Source organism: Astyanax mexicanus, chromosome 15, assembly GCF_023375975.1.
Source record: "Astyanax mexicanus isolate ESR-SI-001 chromosome 15, AstMex3_surface, whole genome shotgun sequence".
Lineage (NCBI taxonomy): Eukaryota > Metazoa > Chordata > Actinopteri > Characiformes > Acestrorhamphidae > Astyanax > Astyanax mexicanus.
This window is the reverse complement of record NC_064422.1, coordinates 29,179,898-29,202,774: the sequence shown is the minus strand read 5'-3', so window position 1 is coordinate 29,202,774 and position 22,877 is coordinate 29,179,898. Positions and strand designations below refer to the sequence as shown.

The window sequence follows — 22,877 nt, the reverse complement described above, 5'->3', positions numbered from 1 at the left end:
AAATATTGAGCTCATCAACAGCCAGTGTCACCTTTTGCGTGAGTCACATTTGAATCTGATCTGAGCCAAACTACTGAATTGAGCAACATGGTCTGCAGTGTTGTTCAACAGTTGGGATGGAGTGTGCTGGTGTGTTACCTGTGGTTAATGGGGAAACTGTGGCTGTGGCTGGGGTGTGACTGGCTGGTCGACGGTGGGTTCATGTAGCCCGTTTCAGGTCGAGTGCCCACCGGTGGTTTCGGGGAGTAATGCGGCATGGGGGACATTGGGGTCCCGGGGCAGGAGCTCTTGGGTCCTGGTCCTGCACCTGGTCCTGCTCCTGGTCCTGGTCCTGCTCCAGCTGCAGCCGTTGCTGTTGACGCTGCTGCTGACGCTGCTGCTCTCTTCTGTTCATAGGCACTGTAGAACACAGCATGTATATATATTCATCTCTTCAGTTCAAATAAACAGCAGAATAAAATATAAAATAATGTTTTAATTAAAGAAGCCAGTTATTAATGCATTTGTAGTTAAATCATAAAACTTAAGGTAATCACAATATGAAAGCTTAATATTACATTCCTTTACAACTTTTAACAAGACGTAATCTGTACTTTTGCATAGAGAACCTTAAAAGGAAAATAATATAATTACACATTACAATAATACATACAGTACAAGTCAAAAGTTTGGACACACATTTTCATTAATGTTAGTTATTTATATGCATTATTTACTACATTTTTGATTAGATTACTTAAAAACACACATACACACACACACACAAACATACACACACAAACGCATATATGTATATATAATTAGTAAGTAAAAATGTGTTTGGCCTTCACAAACACCTGACATAAAAAAACAAGTGGAAAGCTAAATCTATTGTATTACAATGAATTATGTTATTGTGATGACATTAATTTCTTAGCCTATTGTGAGTATAGTTTACATCAGATATTGTAGTTAGTCCTCTTTAAATAGATAAAAAGTTTAAGGTATTGAATCTAAAGTATATTGTAAATTATAGTAAATATGTAAATAGTGTGCATTGTAAACAAAAAAAAACGTGTTTAAATATAATTTTAAAATATTTTCGTATACCCGTCAGCCCTACTAAAAGCACATATTTAAAATCTATTTAATTAGGGTGTTATAAGACAGAATATACCCTTAAGAAAACTTTTTCATTATTTATGTATTTATTATTTTTTACAATATATATATATATAAATCTAAAGTAAATCTAAATCTATAAATAACAGTACAATTTACCAGCTTACTTATAATCTAGTTAATATACCTCATTTATTAAACTAAGCAGATTTAAAAAGAAATCTTCTAAATAAATCTAAATCTAAATGAATAGAAATATAAATAGATAACTTTAAAGAAATCTTTTTAACTTTTTTTTAAACAGGCTTACAGGTTTTATTTAAGAGGAGTGAGTGTAGTGTAAGTGCAGTAAGTGAAGCAGTGAGTGAAGGCCGGATGGTTGGGTACAGTTGCTGATCGTGCGTGCTGACCTGGCGTAAAGGCACTGCTCTCCACTGGGGTAGCTGAAGCTCTGCTTGTGGCTGCATGACTGGCTGGGGTCTGAGCCGGGGCTCTGGGGCTCTTTCTTAATCTTCACCGGCGGGCTGTGGAATGCCACTGCTGCGATAGAGACAAACAGGTTCATTAATATAGACACATTCCAGGGCGCTCCGCTCTGGCCTCAGGGAACAGCACAGAGGCAAATACTTTTGTCTGCGCTGGAAATACCAGAGCAGTTCAATGACTTCTCAGCCAAAACAAGACTGGAGAGAAAAGACACACATGTACAAACGTTCCAGCTACTCCAAAAGAGGTGCACTTGTCATCAATGGAGCATACACACACTCACACACATTCACAAATGCACAGACACACCTCAGTCTGTTGACAGATTCATTTTAACCTCTCCTCCTTCAGACACAACAAAACTATTAACATCCCACGCTCTCAACAGGTTCATCACGGCATAAACATTCACTGCCGTCACACGGCTCTGCTCAGATACACAATGCCAGTGGCATGCTTTTGTTAACTGTCATGCTGCTGCTGCCAAGGTATGCCATTAAGAGTTTTCCCCCATTCAGACTGTTTTTCACTGTAATGGCTGACGCTGCACTCACTTATCATATGATTAACTCTGTGTAAAAGAAAGAAAAGCCAACGCACAGGTGCAGGGGGAAGATATCACAGAGAAATGTACGGATATTTTCTTTAAGAGCACTTTAAATCATGTGTCTAATGGAAAATGGTATTAATACTAAGTGGCTGAGCTGAAATAAGTGCACTTTTCATGCACAGACCCACAGCTGGCCTTAAGAAGCAGCACTGCCTTCCAAAGCAACATGATGTAGCAATTTACTTTAAAATAACTTGCACTAGGAAGCATAGAATTTCTATAATAATAATCATTCAATATGAATACACTGTATATATCACAATAGAAAATGCTTCAAAAATAGTAATGTGATTTTCCAATGTTTAGAGATCCATTATTTACAGCATCCGTCACTTACTGGCATTTATTTCAAGACATATATTGGCAAATTCATTCATCGGTTTGTAGCTAAGAACATCTGTTGTGGACATTCCTGGCTTTGTTTCTGTTGTTTTTTTTAATGCAAAATATATTGTGATTTTTTTTTTTTTTGCCTCAGCACCAGCCCTACAGCAACTCACTCCTTCAGCTTGTCCTGAAATGCATGTGTGAAGCATGTCCTGTAGTATTGGCTCAAAACGCAATTGACACTTCCTAACTGTAGCGGGAGGAAAAAAACAAGGAATGCCTGAGATTTGGTATTGTTGAATTGTTAAAACGAAGCGGAGCATTTTTTTTTTATGTACAAAAGCACAGAGTTTTAAATGCATAATCAAATTTAATGTCACTAACACACACAATTATTTTTATTTCATTTAACTTTACTTAATTGAATTTGTACTTTCTACATTGGCTATTATACTAATTGGCTATTATATTAATTAATTGGTCCTGGTAAATTAGTAAATGTTATACATTTTAATTATTAAAGTTCATGAACATTGTTTTAGTCCTAGTTTCACACAGTTTTAAAAGGTGCAGTATTTAGCCTCCTCTCATCAACACACATACACATTTCCATGGCTTTACAACTTATTTGAAGCCCCTCTGGCCATGACATCCCAACCACAGTGAACAACGTGTCCTGTTTTATTATTATTTTTTTTCATACCAAAATAAAACCCAGTAATAAAACATCCAGTACAAAACTAAAGAAGCAAATGTCAGACAACAAAAATGTCTTAGCTGGTTGACTGCATGTGATGCTGTTTGAGTCTGAGTTCAGATCTTATTCAGAGTGAGAGAGGGATGGACCATCCAGCGGAGTAGCCGACGAGCCACCCAGCGCGTTTGGGCCTGGGTCTGCACTACAGCACTGCGCTGCTGTTTATTATTGGAAGGGAGCAGGCCGGCGCGCAGACTGTATGGTACAGGATGTTTTTCTGGGCCGCTCAGGGTAAACAGCAGCAGCTGTGCTCCTCCAGCTGAGTTCCAGCCCTGTGTTTATGGCTGTTTATGTGTTGATTGTCGTGGGCGCAGACCTGACGGAACAGGCACAGGCTAAAACCCAAGCCCAGGTAATTACATATTCTCTCTCTTAGAGAAGAAAGAGGAATAGAGGAAAGGCCTCTTCTCGCTGTAATTCTGCAGTAACAAGTAACGGCCCTACCACAGGCATCAGAGAGAGAGCCAGAAAGCTAAGAGAGCTGAGAGAGTTGGGCGAGAGGGGGATGGCACTCGTTTATCTCCTTTTTTTCCCATGCTGGGCAAAGTGATGAGGAAGTGTTGGCTTAGTGCAAAGCTCAGAATGGATTAGCCTGTATTTAAGCAGACTTCTCAGGGAGGGAGACAATAGAAGTTAAGCATTTTAATCCACTCGGCCCATGAAAACATGCCATGAAGTCTAAGACTTTAGTATGGGTAGATATACAAAGTCCAATACACTTTAGGAATGCGTCTGCACAGGCACGTATGCTTTTAAAAACGTACCCATTTTTATACTATTTATGTTCCTACATTGTAACAAGGATGAAATTTTGTAAGATTATGTTTTCCTAGTGTGAAGCATGCTGCACCATATTTGCTGGATCTAACATATTTTTTTTTTAATAAATGCGTATTATGTATTGATAAACACCATACACAACCATGTGGAACTACAGCTGAGGTGGACAATATAATAATGTAATTCCCATAAAGCATTTTCTTAAGCATAGTGTAGTATTCTAAAAAACAGACTACAGTTAAAAAAATATAAGTTTAAATAAATTGATAAGCTTCAAAATAATTGAAATATATAAAACAAGGGTACTGTTTTAGCAAATTTATATTTTCAGGAATTTTAGCAGGAATATGTTTGTATAAAAATCTTGTTGAAATATTTGTATTTTTGCTCTCCAATTAGCAACCAGTGTATTTTTTTAAGAGGTACAACTAGTGCTGGGCCGTGTAGCAAAATCTTACCACAATGTACAGCTCTGGAAAAAAAAAAAAAAAGATATTCATAATTTTTTAAGAAATGTTCAGAAATCAATATTTGGGGGAATAAGCCTGTTTTTTTATCACGGTTTCATGCATCTCGGCATGTTCTCCTCCACCAGTCTTACAAACTGTTTTTGGATAACTTTATGCCACTCCTGGTGCAAACATTCAAGCAGGTCAGCTTGGTTTGATGGCTTGTGATCATCCATCTTCCTCTTGATTATATTCTAGAGGTTTACAATTAAGTAAAATCTAAGGAAATTATTAATTATTATTATTCTCTCATTTTTTCCAGAGCTGTATTTCCTATTTTTGGTCAATACAATATAATGGTAATAATAATAATAATATGAACAATAAAAAGCCATATAAAAATTGTGACAAGAACATCCACAATGCATAGATAAAAGTAATATTACTGTTATGGAAGCATTTTCTTTGCAATATATTGATACTGATACTAAATTAGTGTTCAGCCCTAGGTACAGCCTATCAATTATGTCTTTCAGAACTTATTAAATCTCAGAAAAACTAAATATCACAATTGCATAATTGTAAAAGTCATATGTCATTATATTATTCTCATATGCACTGGAAGTTGATGTTGATATTCCAGTTGAGCTATTGTGCGTCATGGCTGGCACTAGATTGTAATTAAAAAATCTTGGCCGACCTCCCGTTCTCCCCCTTTAACAAATCACTTGTAATGAATCAAATTAATTTAGCTGGGAAGAGGTGAAATTTGCTGTGTGGTGCTATTCAGTAGTAATCATATGCCTCAAATCACACTGTCCAATAAACTCATTATACCGAGCAGAGAATTATAAAGCAGCTGAACTGAGGCTCGTTTACAGAAAACATGCACAGTTACTGGAGTCAATCCCTGGGAAAATGTAACATTATCAAGACGTTTCCTCCTGCCGTTAAACCTACACTCAGTTTATAGACCAGTGGCAGAGAGTGTAAACAGAGATGTGACACTAAATGTACTATGTGTTCTTCTTTCTCCCACTTTATTTGAGGAAACTCAACCAAAGCTCTCAGTTTCTGGCTTCTCTCCGTGCGATTCATTTGGAAGCTACGTCACTATTCCTCAGATCCACTCATATTTCACAGGTTTTGTTTCTTGTGCAAGAGGAAGGGAGGTCGTGAACCTGAACGTGGAGTGTGACATCTGGGTGAAGTGTTTAGATGTTTCTGATCGAACACTGTACACAGTACGCACATAGAGTTACTGCTTTAAGAAATACAGAGAGAGAGAGATTCTTAGAAATTACAAATCAGGATTTAGGAAATGTGGAAATGTGGACAGTTTCTTTTGGAAATTTTCATAGGAGAGATTTTAAAGATCTTAAATATAGAACTATCTCTCAGATACATCATTTCTGTCATGAGAAAACCTTGTCAAACCACTGTTGTGTTGTGTGAAGGGCCCATAATGAATGGACTAGCAGAAACTGAACAATTATATATTGTTTCAGAGCTGTAATTGCAATGTGCGCAAGTGCAATCGTCACATCGCAGGACTTGATGTTATATAAGGTAAATTAATTAATGCAGGTCATCCTTGATACAAAAGGAATAATTACACTGTTCTCATTTTTCATTACCCATCAAACAAAATCAGATTATATCTGCCCAATATTACTCATTTTAATACAATCTTTGGTAAATAAATTGTATTAGTAATATAATTAAATGATAGATTACTGATTTCTTGGGACATCTGGTTAAAACTTATTTTGCTATGCCCGTTTTTCCTTTTTTTTATTAATTAACCACAGCAAAGATACAAAAATGAAAGCACCTAAAAAGACCTCTACACCTCTACACTTTCTCGCAAACTGCTAAACGAGGCTATAAACCCAACAGTGAACACGTGAACGTGGCTACCACTTAGCATTCGCATCTCTATTGAAGTCACACACGTATGTGTGAAAATCCAGTAGCATTGTGCACAACCTGGCGAGAGCATCTCCCATTCAGAGTGACCTGAAAGAGGCAGTCCAGGCCAGGACAGAGGAGCTGGACTTTACATATGTAAATAGCATGCTTGAGAGGAGAGGACAGGGAGGTGAAGGGGGATGGTCATGGTTGAGTGCTTTAGGAAGTGGAGGATCATTATGGAGGGCCATTCAGTCAACTCCCACCACAAACAGATCTCAGGACCTCGATACCCCCACTGCCGGCCCAGACAAAAAAGACAGCCACCAGCTGTGACAGATGGAGGCACCAGTGGCTCCTCAAAAGCCTCTGCAGGTCTGTCAGGAGGAGCAGCGCTGGTGATTGGCCCGACAGGGAGCCCACTTAACGATGGTCTAGGCCAAAAATTAAATGTACACAATTGCAGTCGATTAGCCAATACATGTCTGGTGTCTAAGGTTTGGTGTCTGTGTGTTTTATACTGATCTGGAGCTATGAAATCTAACATAGCCAACTAATGAAGAAAGCTTATATGTCATTAGCATTGTCCAAATTATATATCTGCAAACCCTCACACTCTTTTTTTTTCTCAATCTTTGAGGAGTGATTACATAATCTGAAATAAACCCTCTATGTAATTTATTGCACTCAACTGTATTATCAATTAAATGAAAAAATCGATTGCATAGCTAAAATAAACAGCTGTTATTCTGAGGTTCAATGTATATAGTTTCTACAAAAAAATACCCCCCAAAAATATGAAACTGCCAATTCTCATTTTTTTTATTCGCATGTCGATTAATGATGGTTTTAAATGGAATTAATTATAATATAAAAAATATATATATACACTATATATATATATATATATATATATATATATATATATATATATATATATATATATATATATATATATATTCAGATTATTATGCTATATAATACTAAAATTTAATACAATTTGCCACTTAATAACAGTATAGTGTCAGTTGTGTGTATCCAAATATATTATCTGGCATGGCAAAATAGCAGTTTTTATGTCTGATACTGACATTGCAATGCTAAGAACATTCAGTCAACAAAATACATTTTTTGGCCCAGACTGAACAAATTATACATTTGCCTGAAGGACAAATACAGAGCATGTTTTCTTTTATTATGCCACTTTTAAAATACATAATAAATCAAATATATAATAAATGTATAATTTAAAACATTTAAAATTACATTACAAAATTTAATGTCTCTAGCCAATACCAAAATCTTATTAACTAAGCTGTTAAAATACATTTGTCTGAATACACTCTGCTTAACACAGCCATCTAGAATGTAGTATGTAGAGCTTCAGTTCTAGCGTTACAGAAGAATTTACATTATAATGTTTACTAATGGATCATATCGTATTATACTATTTTTTATCTTTTAATATTCTATCTTCTTTTCTATCTTATTCTACAAAGAACGTTTTGAGTTCTATGTTAAATCCCTGCTTCTACTAAAGAACCCTAAAAGAATATTTTTTTTCAAGTGTGTAGAATCAGAACTGTTCACTAAAGTCTGTTGTTGCTTCATTGCTTTTTAAACTGCTAATAAATTTCCATCTTGCGCTCTGCTTTTGAGCTAAACCTCGACACCAGCGAAGATCTGGAGAGTTTTACAGTATTGTATATTCATGTCAGAATGACTTCCTGGAGGTTTTCAGCTCGTGACAGCTGTGGACGAGGCCAGCTCCTCAATATCTCAACAGGTAGGATGATTCACTGACTTCGGTAGAATATCTCAGGCCCATAAACACACAGTGCTTTAGCAGAGCACAGGCTGGAGCATGTGACGACTGTGGGCTGTAGTGTGTTACAGTGAAAGAGTGCAAAAAAAAAGAGTGAACGATTAAGTAAACACAGTCGATAAGATAGAATTCAGAGCTGCAGATATAATGGACTGGTGCTTTGTGTTTGGACCAGTACGCTGTGAGCAAATATCCTTTTCCACATTACAGTGTGTTTGCGATTTGATCTGTTGTTACGATACAGGCGCACTTTAGGCCACTGCGCCAAACTGGCAGGTTAGGAGAGATCCACCCTGCATCCTATTGGCCAGCTGCAGCTAACAGGGCCAAATCAATAAGAACAACAAGAATGCCAATTACACTAGAATGGCTTTAAATGTTAAAATGGAGGTATTGATTTTTTGCATCCCACTTAACACGGCTTTCAAAGCCGAGCCATTCGTTCCTCTGTGAACAGTGCCTGTCAAAGGCTGCTATACATCAGACTGGAAAATAATGATGGTACAAGGGTGTCACGGTTGATGGTCACAGCAGTCACAACATGTCTAGTCAGGGCACTTTTCCAATGGCAGGAGCACAATATGCCAAGACAACGCCTCGGTAATGAATAGAGGAACAGAAGGACAGCATTAAAGCATGATATAATTCATTCATGTTGTTGTGTAGACTGGGATTTAAAAAATACTTCAAGCATTAGTCAACCACTGGCTGGGAACGTCTGTTGCGAGCTTATTTTTAACAGTGCTGCTGGGGTCTGGAAATCCTGTTAAATTTTGCTGAGGTTTCCGTGTTTGTTGGGCCAGTTCTTCTGCGTACGTAACTCTACCTTCAATAAAACAATCAGTGGAAAACTCAAGTGAAGGGAGAGGATGAGGGAAATGACTGGGCTGCAAAGCTCTCAAAGAAACAAGTCTGTCATTTCAGCAGAGCGTAGAAACATGTGCTGGACATGTGCTGGGCTTCAGGTCAGCATGCAAGCTCAATGAAAGAGGAGTCAGAACTCATCTCTTGGAGATAGAAAATAAAATCTTGCAGGATTTCTTGTGTTTTAATGTTGCTATAAGATTTTACTGCTCTTTTTCCTGGCATAGATAGAGATCATTGCATGTCAGTTTTCAGACCTCAGAGCTTTGCTGTATTGTTGTGGTCATAACCAAACTGTGCATTTTGGAAACTGTAGCTATAGGAGAAGGAAAGGGTTTATGTTAAAGTCTTAACTTTAACATAAATAAATTGAATGAGGTTTTAGTTAAAGTAAGCATTTCAGCTGGACCACTCATCCAGAATGGAAATGTTTAGAATGTAATGTATGTTAATGCAACTATTTTTTTTTATTCCAAGCAATATATAACCAGTTCTGTTTGTTCAACATAAAATGAAATGTTCACACCCTGAAAAGGGCAGCTTATATTACAATACCTACAATATATGTTTAATAAACTTGACCTTCAATTCTGACAATACTGTATATATATATCAAAACTTGGATGAATCACTCTTTTGTGATGCAAAGATTTTCTGCTATTTTAATAACATTTAACTGTAAAGCTAAATCATAATAGATCCTAAATTACCTAGACATTGATTCATCAAAATTTGCAATACAGAGCTGCCAACACTGTTTTCCATTTCTAACAAGTGACCTTACCCTGGGTAGGATGCATATTGGATTTACAGCGAATTATGTCTAATTATGTTGACAGTTAACCTGACATGTTTTAAGGCCTTCAGTTCTACCAGTGAACTCCTAACCAATGGAAGATCCAAAGTGTTTCTACAGTTATTTGACAGTAAAATTATTAGAGTACAATAGAATAGAATTATTAGAGTATAAAAACAAGCATGCTTCTAATAAATACAAACTACAAATTATAATCATATATTTTCTTATTTCTAATTGATGTAATAGTTGGTCTTTTCTGACCATTGCTTACACATGGATTCCTGTAAAGCTTCCCTGCACCAATGTCTGCTTTGAACAGTGTTATATAAATAAATTCTATTTGACTTGATTGTCGAATGTCAACCTGACATTGTCAAGTAGTACAGCAGGCTCTGACTGCAAACACACTCAGACTAAAATAAAAGGAATTTCACACATTGTAGATTGCCTTCTCTTTGACTGTCCCAATCCCAGCTTGTGCACGTAAATCAGTGCCATCGCTGTGCTAGTCACTGTGTGCATGTGACGAGAGCGCGCTCTGATTTCGCCAAATTCACAGTTTCGCTTCCCTTTCTGAAGCACGGAGAAAACCGGATGCACTCCTGCTACAGAGATTTCACATCATGATCTCATTTCATATAAAGTCCCATGATATGAACTAAAATTAACGGAAGATTATTTTTTAAACTAAGATCAATCAGAATAAAGAAAATACCAAAAAAAAGAAGATACTGTGAAATGATGTAACTTCATGCAAAATGATATTGTTGTGGTGAATGCATGAGTGTGAATGAGAAAGGGAGAATGACTCAGTGTGTGAAAAAGAGACAGTGTGTGTGTGTGTTGGGATGGTTGGGGGGGGGGGTGTATGTAGCAGAAGTAATTAATCTCTCCACCTCCCATCCCTCAGCTCTCAATATAGCTGTCCTCTTTAAATGTTTAATGCACATATTGATTTCCCTCTCATTGCAGAAATTATATAATGAACCTGACTGTAGAGATATCCATTCAGTGATGTGTCGGAGAGCGAAAAAAAAGTGCACTCCTTATCTCCTGAGAGAGATAACACGCGCCCATCGAGTTCCTGTCAGGCCCGTGAGAAATACATTTCTACAGAGACTCCGCATGCTCTCCTCTAATCTGGGTTAAGGCCTTAATTATTATAATAGTTTGGAGTACAGACACTCAGCCCCGCTTCTTGCTGTCTCTCATCTACACTTACGATCGACTGATCCATCTTTGCTTTTTCAATATACGACCTGCTCTGTGTCAGCAGAAAATCTCTGAAAGATCAGCCAGAACAAAAGAAAAGGGCAAAGCTAGTCAGACCTAACAATGAACGATCGCATATAGAATTTACAACAGTGTATGAAATGCATGGCCATCTTTTTTTCTTTTTATTGATATTAGCTTTGCAATAATCATAAAACATACTCTGAAACAGCTTTATAACTTTATAGGAGAAGAAAACAATGGTCTTAATTAATAAAATAAAATAATATTATATGACTTTATTCTAAGCTTTTTGGTCATATAGTCTATTTGATAATGTTATATTGTTATATATTAATGGTTAAACCTAAAAACAAAGCAATACATTTAAAGGAGCTTTAGTATAGATTACAGATACAATACAATTATACAATTTAATTTATACAATGGAAAAAAAAACATCTTTACTATTCTGCCTTCTGCCAAATGTCTTATTTGTTTGATTTTGGTCTCGCTCAAATATTTAATTTCATTGCATTTTGTTGTACAAGAGTAACAATTTAGCAGAATGTTAAAATATGAATGTTAAAACCTGAAAACAAAGCAATACACTTTAAAAAGATCTGTAGAATAGATTACAAATACACTTAGGTTATATAGTTTCTACAATGTAAAAAAAGCAACATTTTAGACATGCTTTGATAAAACCTCTTTAATACTCTTTAATGCATTTCGCCAAATGTCTTATATGTTTGATTTTGGTATTGCTCAAAATATCAGTTTCAGTTTTTCAGTTCAGTTTTTTTTTTTTGTATAATAGAAACAACAAAGCAGTGTGTGCACGATATACTGAGGTCACTGTATTAACTTGTTCAACTTTAATGGCAGGGTTTCCAACTGGAATCTTTCAGCAGGATAATGCTCTCCCACTTTTTTTTTAACTCGACAATTTTCAAAAACAGTCAATATTACTAAATTTTAAAAATATAAAAATAATCTAGAAACAAAAAGCTGTTTGTGACAGCAGTTCACTGGTTGTGTCCTCCTAGCTCTTCTGTTGTGAGTTGCTAGATATAGGGCTGCCTTGTTATCATTAGTCCTCCCCCACCGTTCCTTTTCCTTTCAGCAGCAGAAAGAAGGGGGAGGGAGCCCCCTCTGAGAAAAGGGAGAGCAGACATAGTCCTGGGCTGGTTTGAGTTTTGCTGTTTTCCTCACTCCCCTCCTCCCCTCCCTTGTATCACCTCCCGGCCCAGTGATGCAGTAAAACACACACACTGCCGTCCATTCAGCACGCTAAGCTGAGCTCCACTGGCCATACCTCAATCTGAGCGAACCCCAGCCAGAGGGGATATTCGAGCACGTTCCAGCCGGAGCTTCATCCTCGACAGTTAGAGGAAATGCTTTCACCCAAACAGAGGAGTTACAGTTTACTACAGTTTATAGACCAGAGTGTAAACAGAATGAGGAGTTTTTTTGGGTCTACGGTCATAAAATCACTGACGAGACACATTTAGCGCCTATGTTTATGGATTAAAATAGTTTATAAAAACTTTTAGTGACATTTTAATAAGTTCAAATGCAACCACAGTTGGGTTGCTTAGCAAGAAAAACTGTAAGCAAGCACAACAGAAAGAATAAAAAAATACTGAACTTTTGTTAAGTAACTAAACTGTTTAATATCTAAAGTTTAGAACAGCAAGGTTAACAATGTTAATAAACACTGAAATACTATAACGAATTTCACGTCTGGGTTGAGAGCAATGTAAGAGACATTTTGAAAAATGTATTTATACTCAAAACATAACCAAGATCCTTTTTTTTTGCAAAAACAACATGGTTTAGGACATTAGAACTTATTTTATAAAAACAAAAATAACTTTACAACATAGCTAAATGGTAGGGAAGTAACTGTTCAGCTCAGTTTAGTAGCAATGTTTTAATGTAGTAGCACAAATTTGCAGTCCATTTTGTATTAACAGTTAAAAAAGAAAAAGAAAGAAGTAAAAAACAGCTATGAACTTGTCAATTTAGTATTGTTTGTTTTGTTAAAAAAAAGAAAATAGTACTAAAAACTGGATCTACATTTTCTTTAGATTTTGTAGATTTCTGCTTAAAAATAAAGTAAAAACAAAGAACTGTAGCTACCAAAAACTGTAGCTACAAGTTGTTGATTTTGTAATGTTTAGTTAAAAATAGAAAGTAGAAAGAAATAAAGAAAGTAGTAATAATAACTAGATGCAGTTTTATACTGTTAAAAAGGAAAGAAAGAAAGAGAGAAAGAAAGATAGAAAAAAGAGACTAGAATAGTGACTACAGCATTGTTAAATAACTGTAAAACAAACGTAGGTGTAATGTTGTGTTGTTTAGTTAAAGAAAGAAAGAACGGACTGTGAGTGTGCTGTTGAATGGTGCGTCTCTCAGGCTGCAGGCTTTATGAATGGAGGTTGCGTTTTCACTCACTGCTGCCTCAGCCAGTCTCTCACAACCAGTCCATTCATACAAACGTGGGGCTTAAGTGTGTGTGTGCGCACGCATGTGTTTATGTGTGTGTGTGTGTGCCTGTACATGGGTTGTTTCTCTGTTAAAAGTTAGGAGAGGGCGGGAGGAAGGGATAGGACGAGTGGTCTCGCTGCATTTCTGGCAGTCTGAAGGATGTTTTTGCAGACTTTTGTTGCATAGCAGCTGTATTTTGGAAAGTCGAGAGCTTTTGGAGCAGTGTATTTTGTTAGGAGAGAGCTTTGAGGGGGTGGTGGGTTGAGGGGGGGGGGGGGGGGGGGTCGTGTGTGTATGTGTGTGTGTGAGGCACAGCTATTAGGTGATATGCCAGACACTACGAAAGAGCAAGCGGAAGGTCAGAGCAACACAAACAACTTCTAGACTATAAATTTCAGAGAACTTGTGTATGTTGTGTCGACTAAACCCACTGTCGTGCTTTCGCTCTCTTCTGTCCCATCTTCATCACACTCTTCTACGCTCAGAAAAAAAAAGCTGAAAGTGGATTTATGGCCACAACTTCCTATATAATTACTACAAGGCAAAAAATCAAACAATCAGCCCACACAACATTGCAATTGCTGGATTAACTCACATCTTGGAACACTCAGAGCAGAGGGAGAGAGCAAGCGAGAGACAGAGAAAAAGAGAGAGAGAGAGAGAGAGAGAGAGAGAGAGAGAGAGAGAGAGAGAGAGAGAGAGAGAGAGAGAGAGAGAGAGAGAGAGAAAGAGAAGGGAGGGGGAGGTGAGGCGAGGCAAGCAGTCCAGATTTTCACATTTGAGCTCAGTTTGTAGAGAAACAGGAAAAGGGCGGAGCTAAAGTCTCCATTCAGAAAAAGGAACCGTGAGGGTGGAGCCAGCTGTAGGACATTTTCATGAATGGAGCAGACGCAACTACAGGCTTGAGTTTAGCCACAAACAAGAGATATGGAAATCTCTATTTCTGCTACTTTCCTGATTAAAATACTTAAAATACGTAAAAGACAAAATCTTCATGATCCAAAAAACACTCATATTTATTAAATATATCTGTGCAGATAAGCAGCAAAATGACAAGACAAAATACACAATGCACCTTCAAAACTGTTTATAGACTTCTTGCTGAAAGACCCTAAAGAATCATTATGTTCCTCGTTTATTGTGAGAAGCCTCTTTTTGGCTCTCACATGGCATCCTGCATTCCAATGGTCAATGGAGGAGCATGTTGCGAAACAGCTGTTGGAAATGAGTGTTTTATTTGTGTACATGTGTACTGTCTTCCAATCAATAAACAGGGATTTTTACTAATTTGAGACAACTGTGGCTTAATTACATTATGATCTACTTTTCTGAGTATTTTGTGGATATCATTAAAAATTCATTTCACTGTTCATACACTATAAGGCACTACAGGTCTAGTCTTGGACTATACATTAACATTTTGAATAAAGATTTATTATTATATATTAAAATGTACCCACTGCTGACACATGTGTTCAAATGTACACACAAACACCAGCTTGTCTAGTCCCTGTAAGTAAGTACTGCCAATAGAATAGAACTCTATGGCACAGATAAGCATGAATCTATTTCTAACACCAGGCATGGGCTAGAGGGGTATAAAGCCCCCAGTATTGAGGTGTGGGATAGTGTGGGAACTGTTTTCTGTGAAATGATGGTGCTCCATCAAATACTTTGGGGATGAGGTAGGGTGGAGCTCATAAGGAATATAGACCTCACTAATGTTGTTACATTCTCACAGCAGTGTTCCAAATTTGTATAAATAAAATTCTGTGGGCTGTAAAGATTGTCTAATAAGGGCAGAATAAACTCCTTATTTTCAAGAAAAATAACTCTTCAAATCCCCTGAAATCTGACCATTAAAAAAAAACGTGTATTATGCATGTTTTGTGTATCATTTTAAAAGACCCTGAAACTTGAAAAACATCTCATTCCCCATTTGGCATGCGATAAAAAAACTATTCTGAACAGTAGTGTTAAAGTCAATGTATTTGGGTATTTAGTGTTTAACAGCTTTGCTCACAAAAGCTGTTTTTTAATACCCTGCAGACTTTGGACGAACGTGTGTGAACTTCATCTGCTGAAGAGTTTTACTTCTCTAACAGTTTAACTCCACAAAAACAGGTCACAGCTGCCGCACATGCAGTGAGTGAGTTAGCTCTTATTGTGGAAAATGAGGAAGAGATGCAGATAGATTTGTCAGCTGTGCAGGTGTTGCACAACATCATGCCCCACTTACAAGAAGAAGAAAAAAAAGAAGAAGAAAAAGAACATGGCGGGGGAGGGGGAGTTCTCCGTCACACCCGGTCGGGCAACAGCTCTGACTGAATGGACGGCTAAACATTTGATTTGATCACAGCAGGTATTTTTTCTTTTCTTTTCTTTTTTTTTTATCTCAGATGTGTTTACAGATGGGAGGCCAGGAGACTGTTATGAAACACGGCATGCTGGCACCCCTTACCAACACATCTGACTCACCTGAAACACACAACAACCTGCCAGCTCTGGACAAGGCTGCACACGCCCCAGCAGTGGCACAAGGCGACGTTTCATTTCCTCTAAATGGGTGACTTCAATACACCCTCACCACAGAGACCACAAACACGAAGAGGAATGAGTTTATGTTTATGACTGCCTGTCAGCAGCCGCATCTCGTAGAAACTGCAGAGAGCACATGAATTATTGTCGCATTATATCTTAAGAGAAAGGGTGTGCACAGCTGTCAATCAAAGCCTTATACTACTTAACTAATGTGACAGGCCTGTCAGGATGAAGCCTGCACTGCCTCTGCGAGGGGTTGCGAGGGGCTGTGAGGAGCTGTCACTGGCTGACTGCAATGTGGCAATTGGTTCTGCCCTGATGGGGTTAAGTGGACATGACCCCGAAATGCCCCTGAGTTCATCTCCACTTCCTACTTGCCATTGTTGGACAACAGACAAGAACAATATGTTATAGGAGCATCTGTCACCAAAGGTCATGCTTGTGATGGGGTTAAATGGCAATGTTTGCATACACTAGATTTGAGCATACAGCACACAGGGACTCTGGGGAGTCTGATATGAAGTTTCCGGAACAAGTCGAGAATTTCATTCATAAAACCTGGACGTCTGTTTCTTTTGCTTGTGAATGAATCTTATTGTTCATTTCTAGTCATAAAATGAGATTCTATTTCATTTGTTAAGGCATGGTGGACTAGGACCATGGCCAATATGGGACGATATTTTAAGAAATGAGCAAACTGAGTGACATCAATTTAGGAAACCATTTGGAGAAATAAATTAATTTTTAACAGCTACCTATGGGAAACTACAACAACCAGGCCTCATGATTGCACCTTTGACTGAAGAGTGAAAAGACAAGATATTATCACAGAATTATCCAGTAAAACTTGAAAATGCTTTTCTTACAGTGATAAACACAAGGCTATTCTGTAGTATGTTGCTTTTGTTTGAGACATCATGGTGTTTTGCTGTAAACCAGCCAATCAGAGCAGAACTAATCATAAAAGGGAAATCTTAGAGCCAAATCATTGGGTTGTAAATGGGCTTGTAAAATTGCATTTGGGTTTTTTTTTTACCGTTACCAAAGACAAATGCAATATACGACCAGTTTGAAGCATGGAGCATACAGGATTTTGGTCATTTTACTACATTTGTAACCCATCACTCTCAAAAAGGTATTTAGTAGATTAGCCAATAGCCAGTTTCTACAATTTAAAAATGTTTATAACAAATGCTAGAATTTGTGCTATTATGAAATTTGGCATAAAATATAAGGCAAAATTAAATGCATCTACAAAATTGACTTCTTAATATGCTTTGTTAAGTTTGACGTCTATAATACAATAGCGATTTGTCAGCTAGATTTGGGTTTACAAGAGGCAGACATTCCCTGTCCTTTCTGCTTTACCAAGCCACTGCCCAGTTCAAGTTACAATTTCTGTTACAAAAAAATAGACCTTGTTTGTGTGACTCATGCCTCGAACTCTGTAACCCATGAAAAATGCCAGCAGAGTTTCCACAACACGGCCTGCGCACTTGCCAGCGTGGTAAAGGCCCAGCCCATAGGTCTGTGTGAATGGCTTCGACAAAAGGTCCTGGAGAACTGTTTACAGAGCGCACACCCCTCCACAAAGCCCGGCACGCCATTGTGCGGACGCGCAACACAAAAAGGAAAGCAGTTGAAAAGGCAGCCTTGGCGTTGTGTTAAACAGGAATTTGCTTTTCACATTTACACCTCTGACAGACACAAAAGCCAGTATTTGTAGGTGACTCCTGAATGATCTTTTACTGGTTTCCTGAACTGCTCAATTGAGCCTTTGAAGCGCATGCAAATCAAGGTGCTCTTTAATACCAGCATCCAAATGTGACTGTACAGCAGCAGGTCATGAAGTGTGCTCTCCTCACAGTGTTTCTTACACAGCTGTGTATTGGCAAGTATCTGGCGATATGATGCTCATCACATCAATGTTAAGACTCAATATACTGCAATATATATTGTGATAATATTAGCTAGACAATATTTTGCAATTATTATTTAATTATCTTAACCATTAGCTTAAAATCTGTACTGTGCTTTTGAGAATCGATACAATATTATCAAAGCATAATATTGCAATACTTCAACATATATCGATATTTTCTTACAGCCCTAGTGTTTCCTGTGCACAGCCTTCCAGACAGCACCCTTAAATCCCTGGCAAGTGCAACAACCACACCTCAGCCTTAAGCAGTTCCTCAACCAATCAGTCTCAGTCTCTCATGCCAAGGGTGTTCTAACCTCTCTCTATCTATCACATTAATTTTTCTCTCTCTCTCTCTCTCTCTCTCTCTCTCTCTCTCTCTCTCTCATTTGATCATCGAATACAAGTAGAAACTTGGCAAATTAGAATTCCAGACATTTTTAACTTTCAGATTTTCTGCATAGTGAAATCTTTAAGATACAACAAGGCAATTCAGAGTGGACTAAAATGTGCTGTTCTAGAGAAAATTATAATATAACTCAGTATAGTAATAAGTCTCAGTAACAATGACAGTTAGCAAACTTAGACAATTAGCAAACTTTTTAATGCCTCTAAAAGATACCTTACAAAAATATATAACACAAAAATGTATAAACTGCCCAATGTTTTTTTTTCCTTTTTGGCAGACAGGTACATGCAGGGCATTAGAAGAAAAATATTATTCAATGAGGATTTTGAATATTATTTTTTTAGATATATTAAAATTTTACCATTAACCATTTTTTTCACACAGTTCTGAGTAAGTTAGCTTACATTTTGACATTTAAATCATGCAGAAACAAAAAAAAAGAAATGCATACAAACTCTACAAAACAATACATAAAAATATACAAATCCTAAAAATAATACTTTTAAAAATAAAGGTTCCAAAATATGTAGATTCTTACTCACACTCACAATGTTACAATCAATTAAAAGGTTTGGTCTATTTTTCTTCTTTTTAACACATTTTTAAGAGTGAACGCTACACAGCTGTAAACCAGGAAAGGAAGTTTTACTTACAGTTTTCTGAGTGAAAGTCAGGAACAAACTGCTCATCGCTATCAGGAACTTGAGCTGCAGTCAGAAGAAGCAGAAGACATGCTTAGAACACTGACACAAGATTCATAGAGATATAGTGATGAAAACTCAATACAAAGAGATAAATGTGGAAGTATATGAAGAGCGAACCTTATCAAAGAGCGGAAGTTGGGAATCCTGAAAGCTCCACACATTATTTCTAAATACGTTTTTCTTGAAATATTGTCCTCATGATAATATGAGACTGGAGGATCAGAGTCATAATTTGTCTTAAACAGGGCCATTTGTCTTAATTCATTGGGGAATAGACTAAGCCTGTCCATTAGGCTAGCCTGCCTCTCCCTTCATCTTCATCTGTTTGAAACCTGAGTTACTGCCTGTGGACAGCCGCGCGACCTTCACCTCCACTTTTGCTTGTGCTAGCACTTTTCCATGAGCAGCAGATCAATACCTCTGCTGAACACTGTGTATGTATGCGTGAGTGTGGATAGCTTGATTACTACTGGATTCCTTCAGACATCCAGAACATAAGAAGTTCCTCCTTTTCACATCCCTAACTGTTACAATGCCAACATTTAGTGCACAAAACTACTTCAAAACTTTTTCATAGGTCACACAGATGATTTTTATATTTTAGTTTTAGATTATGTAATATTGAAAATATTGTAAACTACTCACAAAACTACTCAACTTTCAATTAATAAGGTAAATGTGAATTCTTTTTTTTGTTTTTTTTTTAAACAAATAATGTGTCACCAATCAATCATGACCGTCCTTGTTCCAGACATTCCAAAACTATTTCTAGTGAGTGTTTGACTTTGGTCTGAAGATATTCAGAAGCTGGATGTGATAAAATGCTCACAAGCAGTCGGTGTTGCGTAGCTGATTGTCAGCCATGCTCTTGTTTCTTATTGAACTGAACTGATAGCAGATCAATATAAAAGCGCAGGAACTGATGGCCTCCCCGAGCAGCACTAACACCATCCATCTCTCTCTCTCTTAGCGTTACTCTGTCTGGTCTTATCCTGCTGATGGACTTTCAGACCTGAATGATGCAGTTAATGGATGTGCAAACAAGGGCTGCATGATATGGACAAAACCTACTATATTGTGATTATATTACTGGATATGTTGATGTTGATAACTTGATTAACTTGATGATCAAAGATCAGCCTGTTTTCATATTGACAGAAAAACAATGAAAACAGATTTAGATGCTAGGGAGCATCTGTGATTGGTCAGGTTTACCAGAAGTCACTATTAACAATTCAGGGGTTGGTATTGTGTTTACTTCAGCAGTATTAGAAATGAGAAAGCTGATACAGTCTTGGGACAGGAACTACTGTAGTATTGTGTCCCATGACTTTTGTCCTATGGAAGTTAACAAATACTGCGCTGAACTGAGATGCAAGTGACTATCCCACCTATCTGGCAAACACTTTAACTCAAAATTCTAACTGATAATTCACATTTTTTTCCAATAAGTACACTAGCCAGAGCCTCACTCACAAGATAACACCTCACAGCTTATATACACAGCTCTGGAAAAAAAAAAATGAAGACTTCAGTTTCTGAATCAGTTTCTCTGCTTGTGCTGTTTATAGGTATATGTTTGAGTAAAATGAACATTGTTGTTTTATTCTAAAAACTACGAACAACATTTGTATCGTATCATATTGTAATTTAAAGCATTTATGTGCGGAAAATGAGAAATGGCTGAAATAACAAAAAAGAGGCAGAGCTTTCAGACCTCAAATAATGCAAAGACAACGAGTTCATATTCATAAAGTTTCAATAGTTCAGAAATCAATATTTGGTGGAATAACCCTGCTTTTTAATTATAGTTTTATGCATCTTAGCATGTTCTCCTGCACCAGTCTTACACACTGCTTTTGGATAACATTATGCCACGCCTGGTGCAAAAAATCAAGCAGTTAAGCTTGGTTTGCTGGCTTGTGGTCATTCATATTCTTCTTAAGTATATTCCAGAGGTTTTTAATTTTGTAAAATCAATGAAACTCATTATTTATAATTGGTCACATATTTTTTCCAGAGCTATATGTAGGTGTTCTCAAGAAGATTACTGCTTAAAAACTGCATTTGTTAAAAAAAATCTCCATTTTATAACAGTGTGTGCATTAAAGACAACAGTAGCAGCATTAAAATCAAAATAAAAATAAAATAAAAAATATTAGATATCACTCCATCCCTAAATCTCACTAGTTCACAGATTGAGAAAGGATAAGAACATCTCTACAGGGCCTGGTGTTCATGTCTAATGTCTCATTCCAGACCAAGTTCAGCCAACTGAAGGACATTTCTCTGACAATGTTGATGTGCTCTGTTCAGTGAAGGGTTCTGGAATTCATCACCTGCTCTAAGCCCTTTGAAGACTGGCTCTTAAGGTCAAATAAGAAGTGGTTGAAGAGAGGGGGAAGAGTGAGAAAGAAAGAGAGAGAAGAGAGCACAACTGGCTCCCTGTTTTCAAGAATGTAATAAAAAATACAATAAAAAAGAGAAAGACCATTGTTTCTTTGCTTTGATTTCTATTTAATTAATTAATTATGATTTCAAACTATATTTTTGCGTATATATATATTTTTTATTATATATTTTTTAGTGTGGTCACTATTTAGTTTACAGTGTTGAGTAGTTGGCATGAAAATCTGGTGCTGAGAAAAGAAAAAAAAAAGAGCTGGACCTAAATGCAAGCACTGGCTAACCTCAAATAAGAATGGGTTCTGCTTCTATTCAGAGGTCACACTGGGTGAAGGCCACAAACACACACTCATATATATGTATACACCCAAATGGAGATGGTAAGTCTTAAATTGCAAAATGACATATAGTAAAACTCAATACAGCTCCATAAAATGTATCAGTGGCAGTCTGTGGTTATGCTGAGCTTGCACTGTATGTATTTACAAAGGAAAATACAGGGTCGATAATGGACTCTAATTTCAAAATTATCCACTTAGTACAACTTTGCTGAAACGCCCGAGTCATTCAAAGTGTACAATAAACTCCTCAAGTCATGCGAAGACTTTTGTTGTGTCCTGTTTTGTACGCAGCTCTGGTAAACCGGAGCAGGGAAATGGCTAAAATAAGAGCAGTCTAAATAGTCAACGCCAACACAAATAATGCTGTCTCCACTTCCCAAACTGACCTCGAGAAGCATGTGCAGCTAAATCATCCCAACCTTTCAACAAGCTCTATGCCAGTAACTGGAGTCTCTCCATGACTTTCATGAATGATGGTTTTGTCCTCTCCTCTACTAGCGGCCTTATGAATTTACTTCTGTAGTCGCTCGATTATGAATCAGAGCAGATCCGATCTACCCCAGTGCAGTTGTTATGCAAAAGAAGCTTTTTGTGGTCGCAGGTGTGCCATTGACATTATAGTCATCTACATGCTTTTCTGTGGACACAACCAACTCATTTACTCTCCAGTGCATCTGAATGCGGACTGCTGGAACTGGACAATGACCCACTGGGCTCGTGGCATGCCAGCCTTCAGCCGGTAGCCCTCTGCTGGGATACAGGCCAGGTAGGACTAGGACATTCGGACAGAGGTCATGTTGAAAAGTAAGGAATCAACTGTTTCGATGGTAACTGCAGTTCTACCAGTGCTTTTTTTTCTCTGGACTCATTGCTAAACTACTAATGGAAAATACAGCATACATCAATTACAACAATTAACAAAACTGCAGACTTTTAGGATA

General features: G+C 37.3%; 1 protein-coding gene across 3 annotated transcripts in view; it reads right to left on the bottom strand.

Moving 5' to 3' along the window:
- Positions 1–22,877, bottom strand: part of etv4 (ETS variant transcription factor 4) — a 42,739-nt gene that overhangs the window by 12,528 nt on the left and 7,334 nt on the right. For 2 of the 3 annotated variants that reach the window (XM_022668918.2, XM_049464933.1), the window contains 3 exons: positions 19,139–19,192; positions 1,512–1,641; positions 139–399 (listed from right to left, as the gene is read on the bottom strand). In XM_022668918.2, coding sequence (XP_022524639.1) covers positions 139–399; positions 1,512–1,641; positions 19,139–19,192 — 445 coding nt within the window. The remainder of the gene's footprint in view (positions 1–138; positions 400–1,511; positions 1,642–19,138; positions 19,193–22,877) is intronic. The other variant, XM_022668919.2, reaches the window with a different exon arrangement.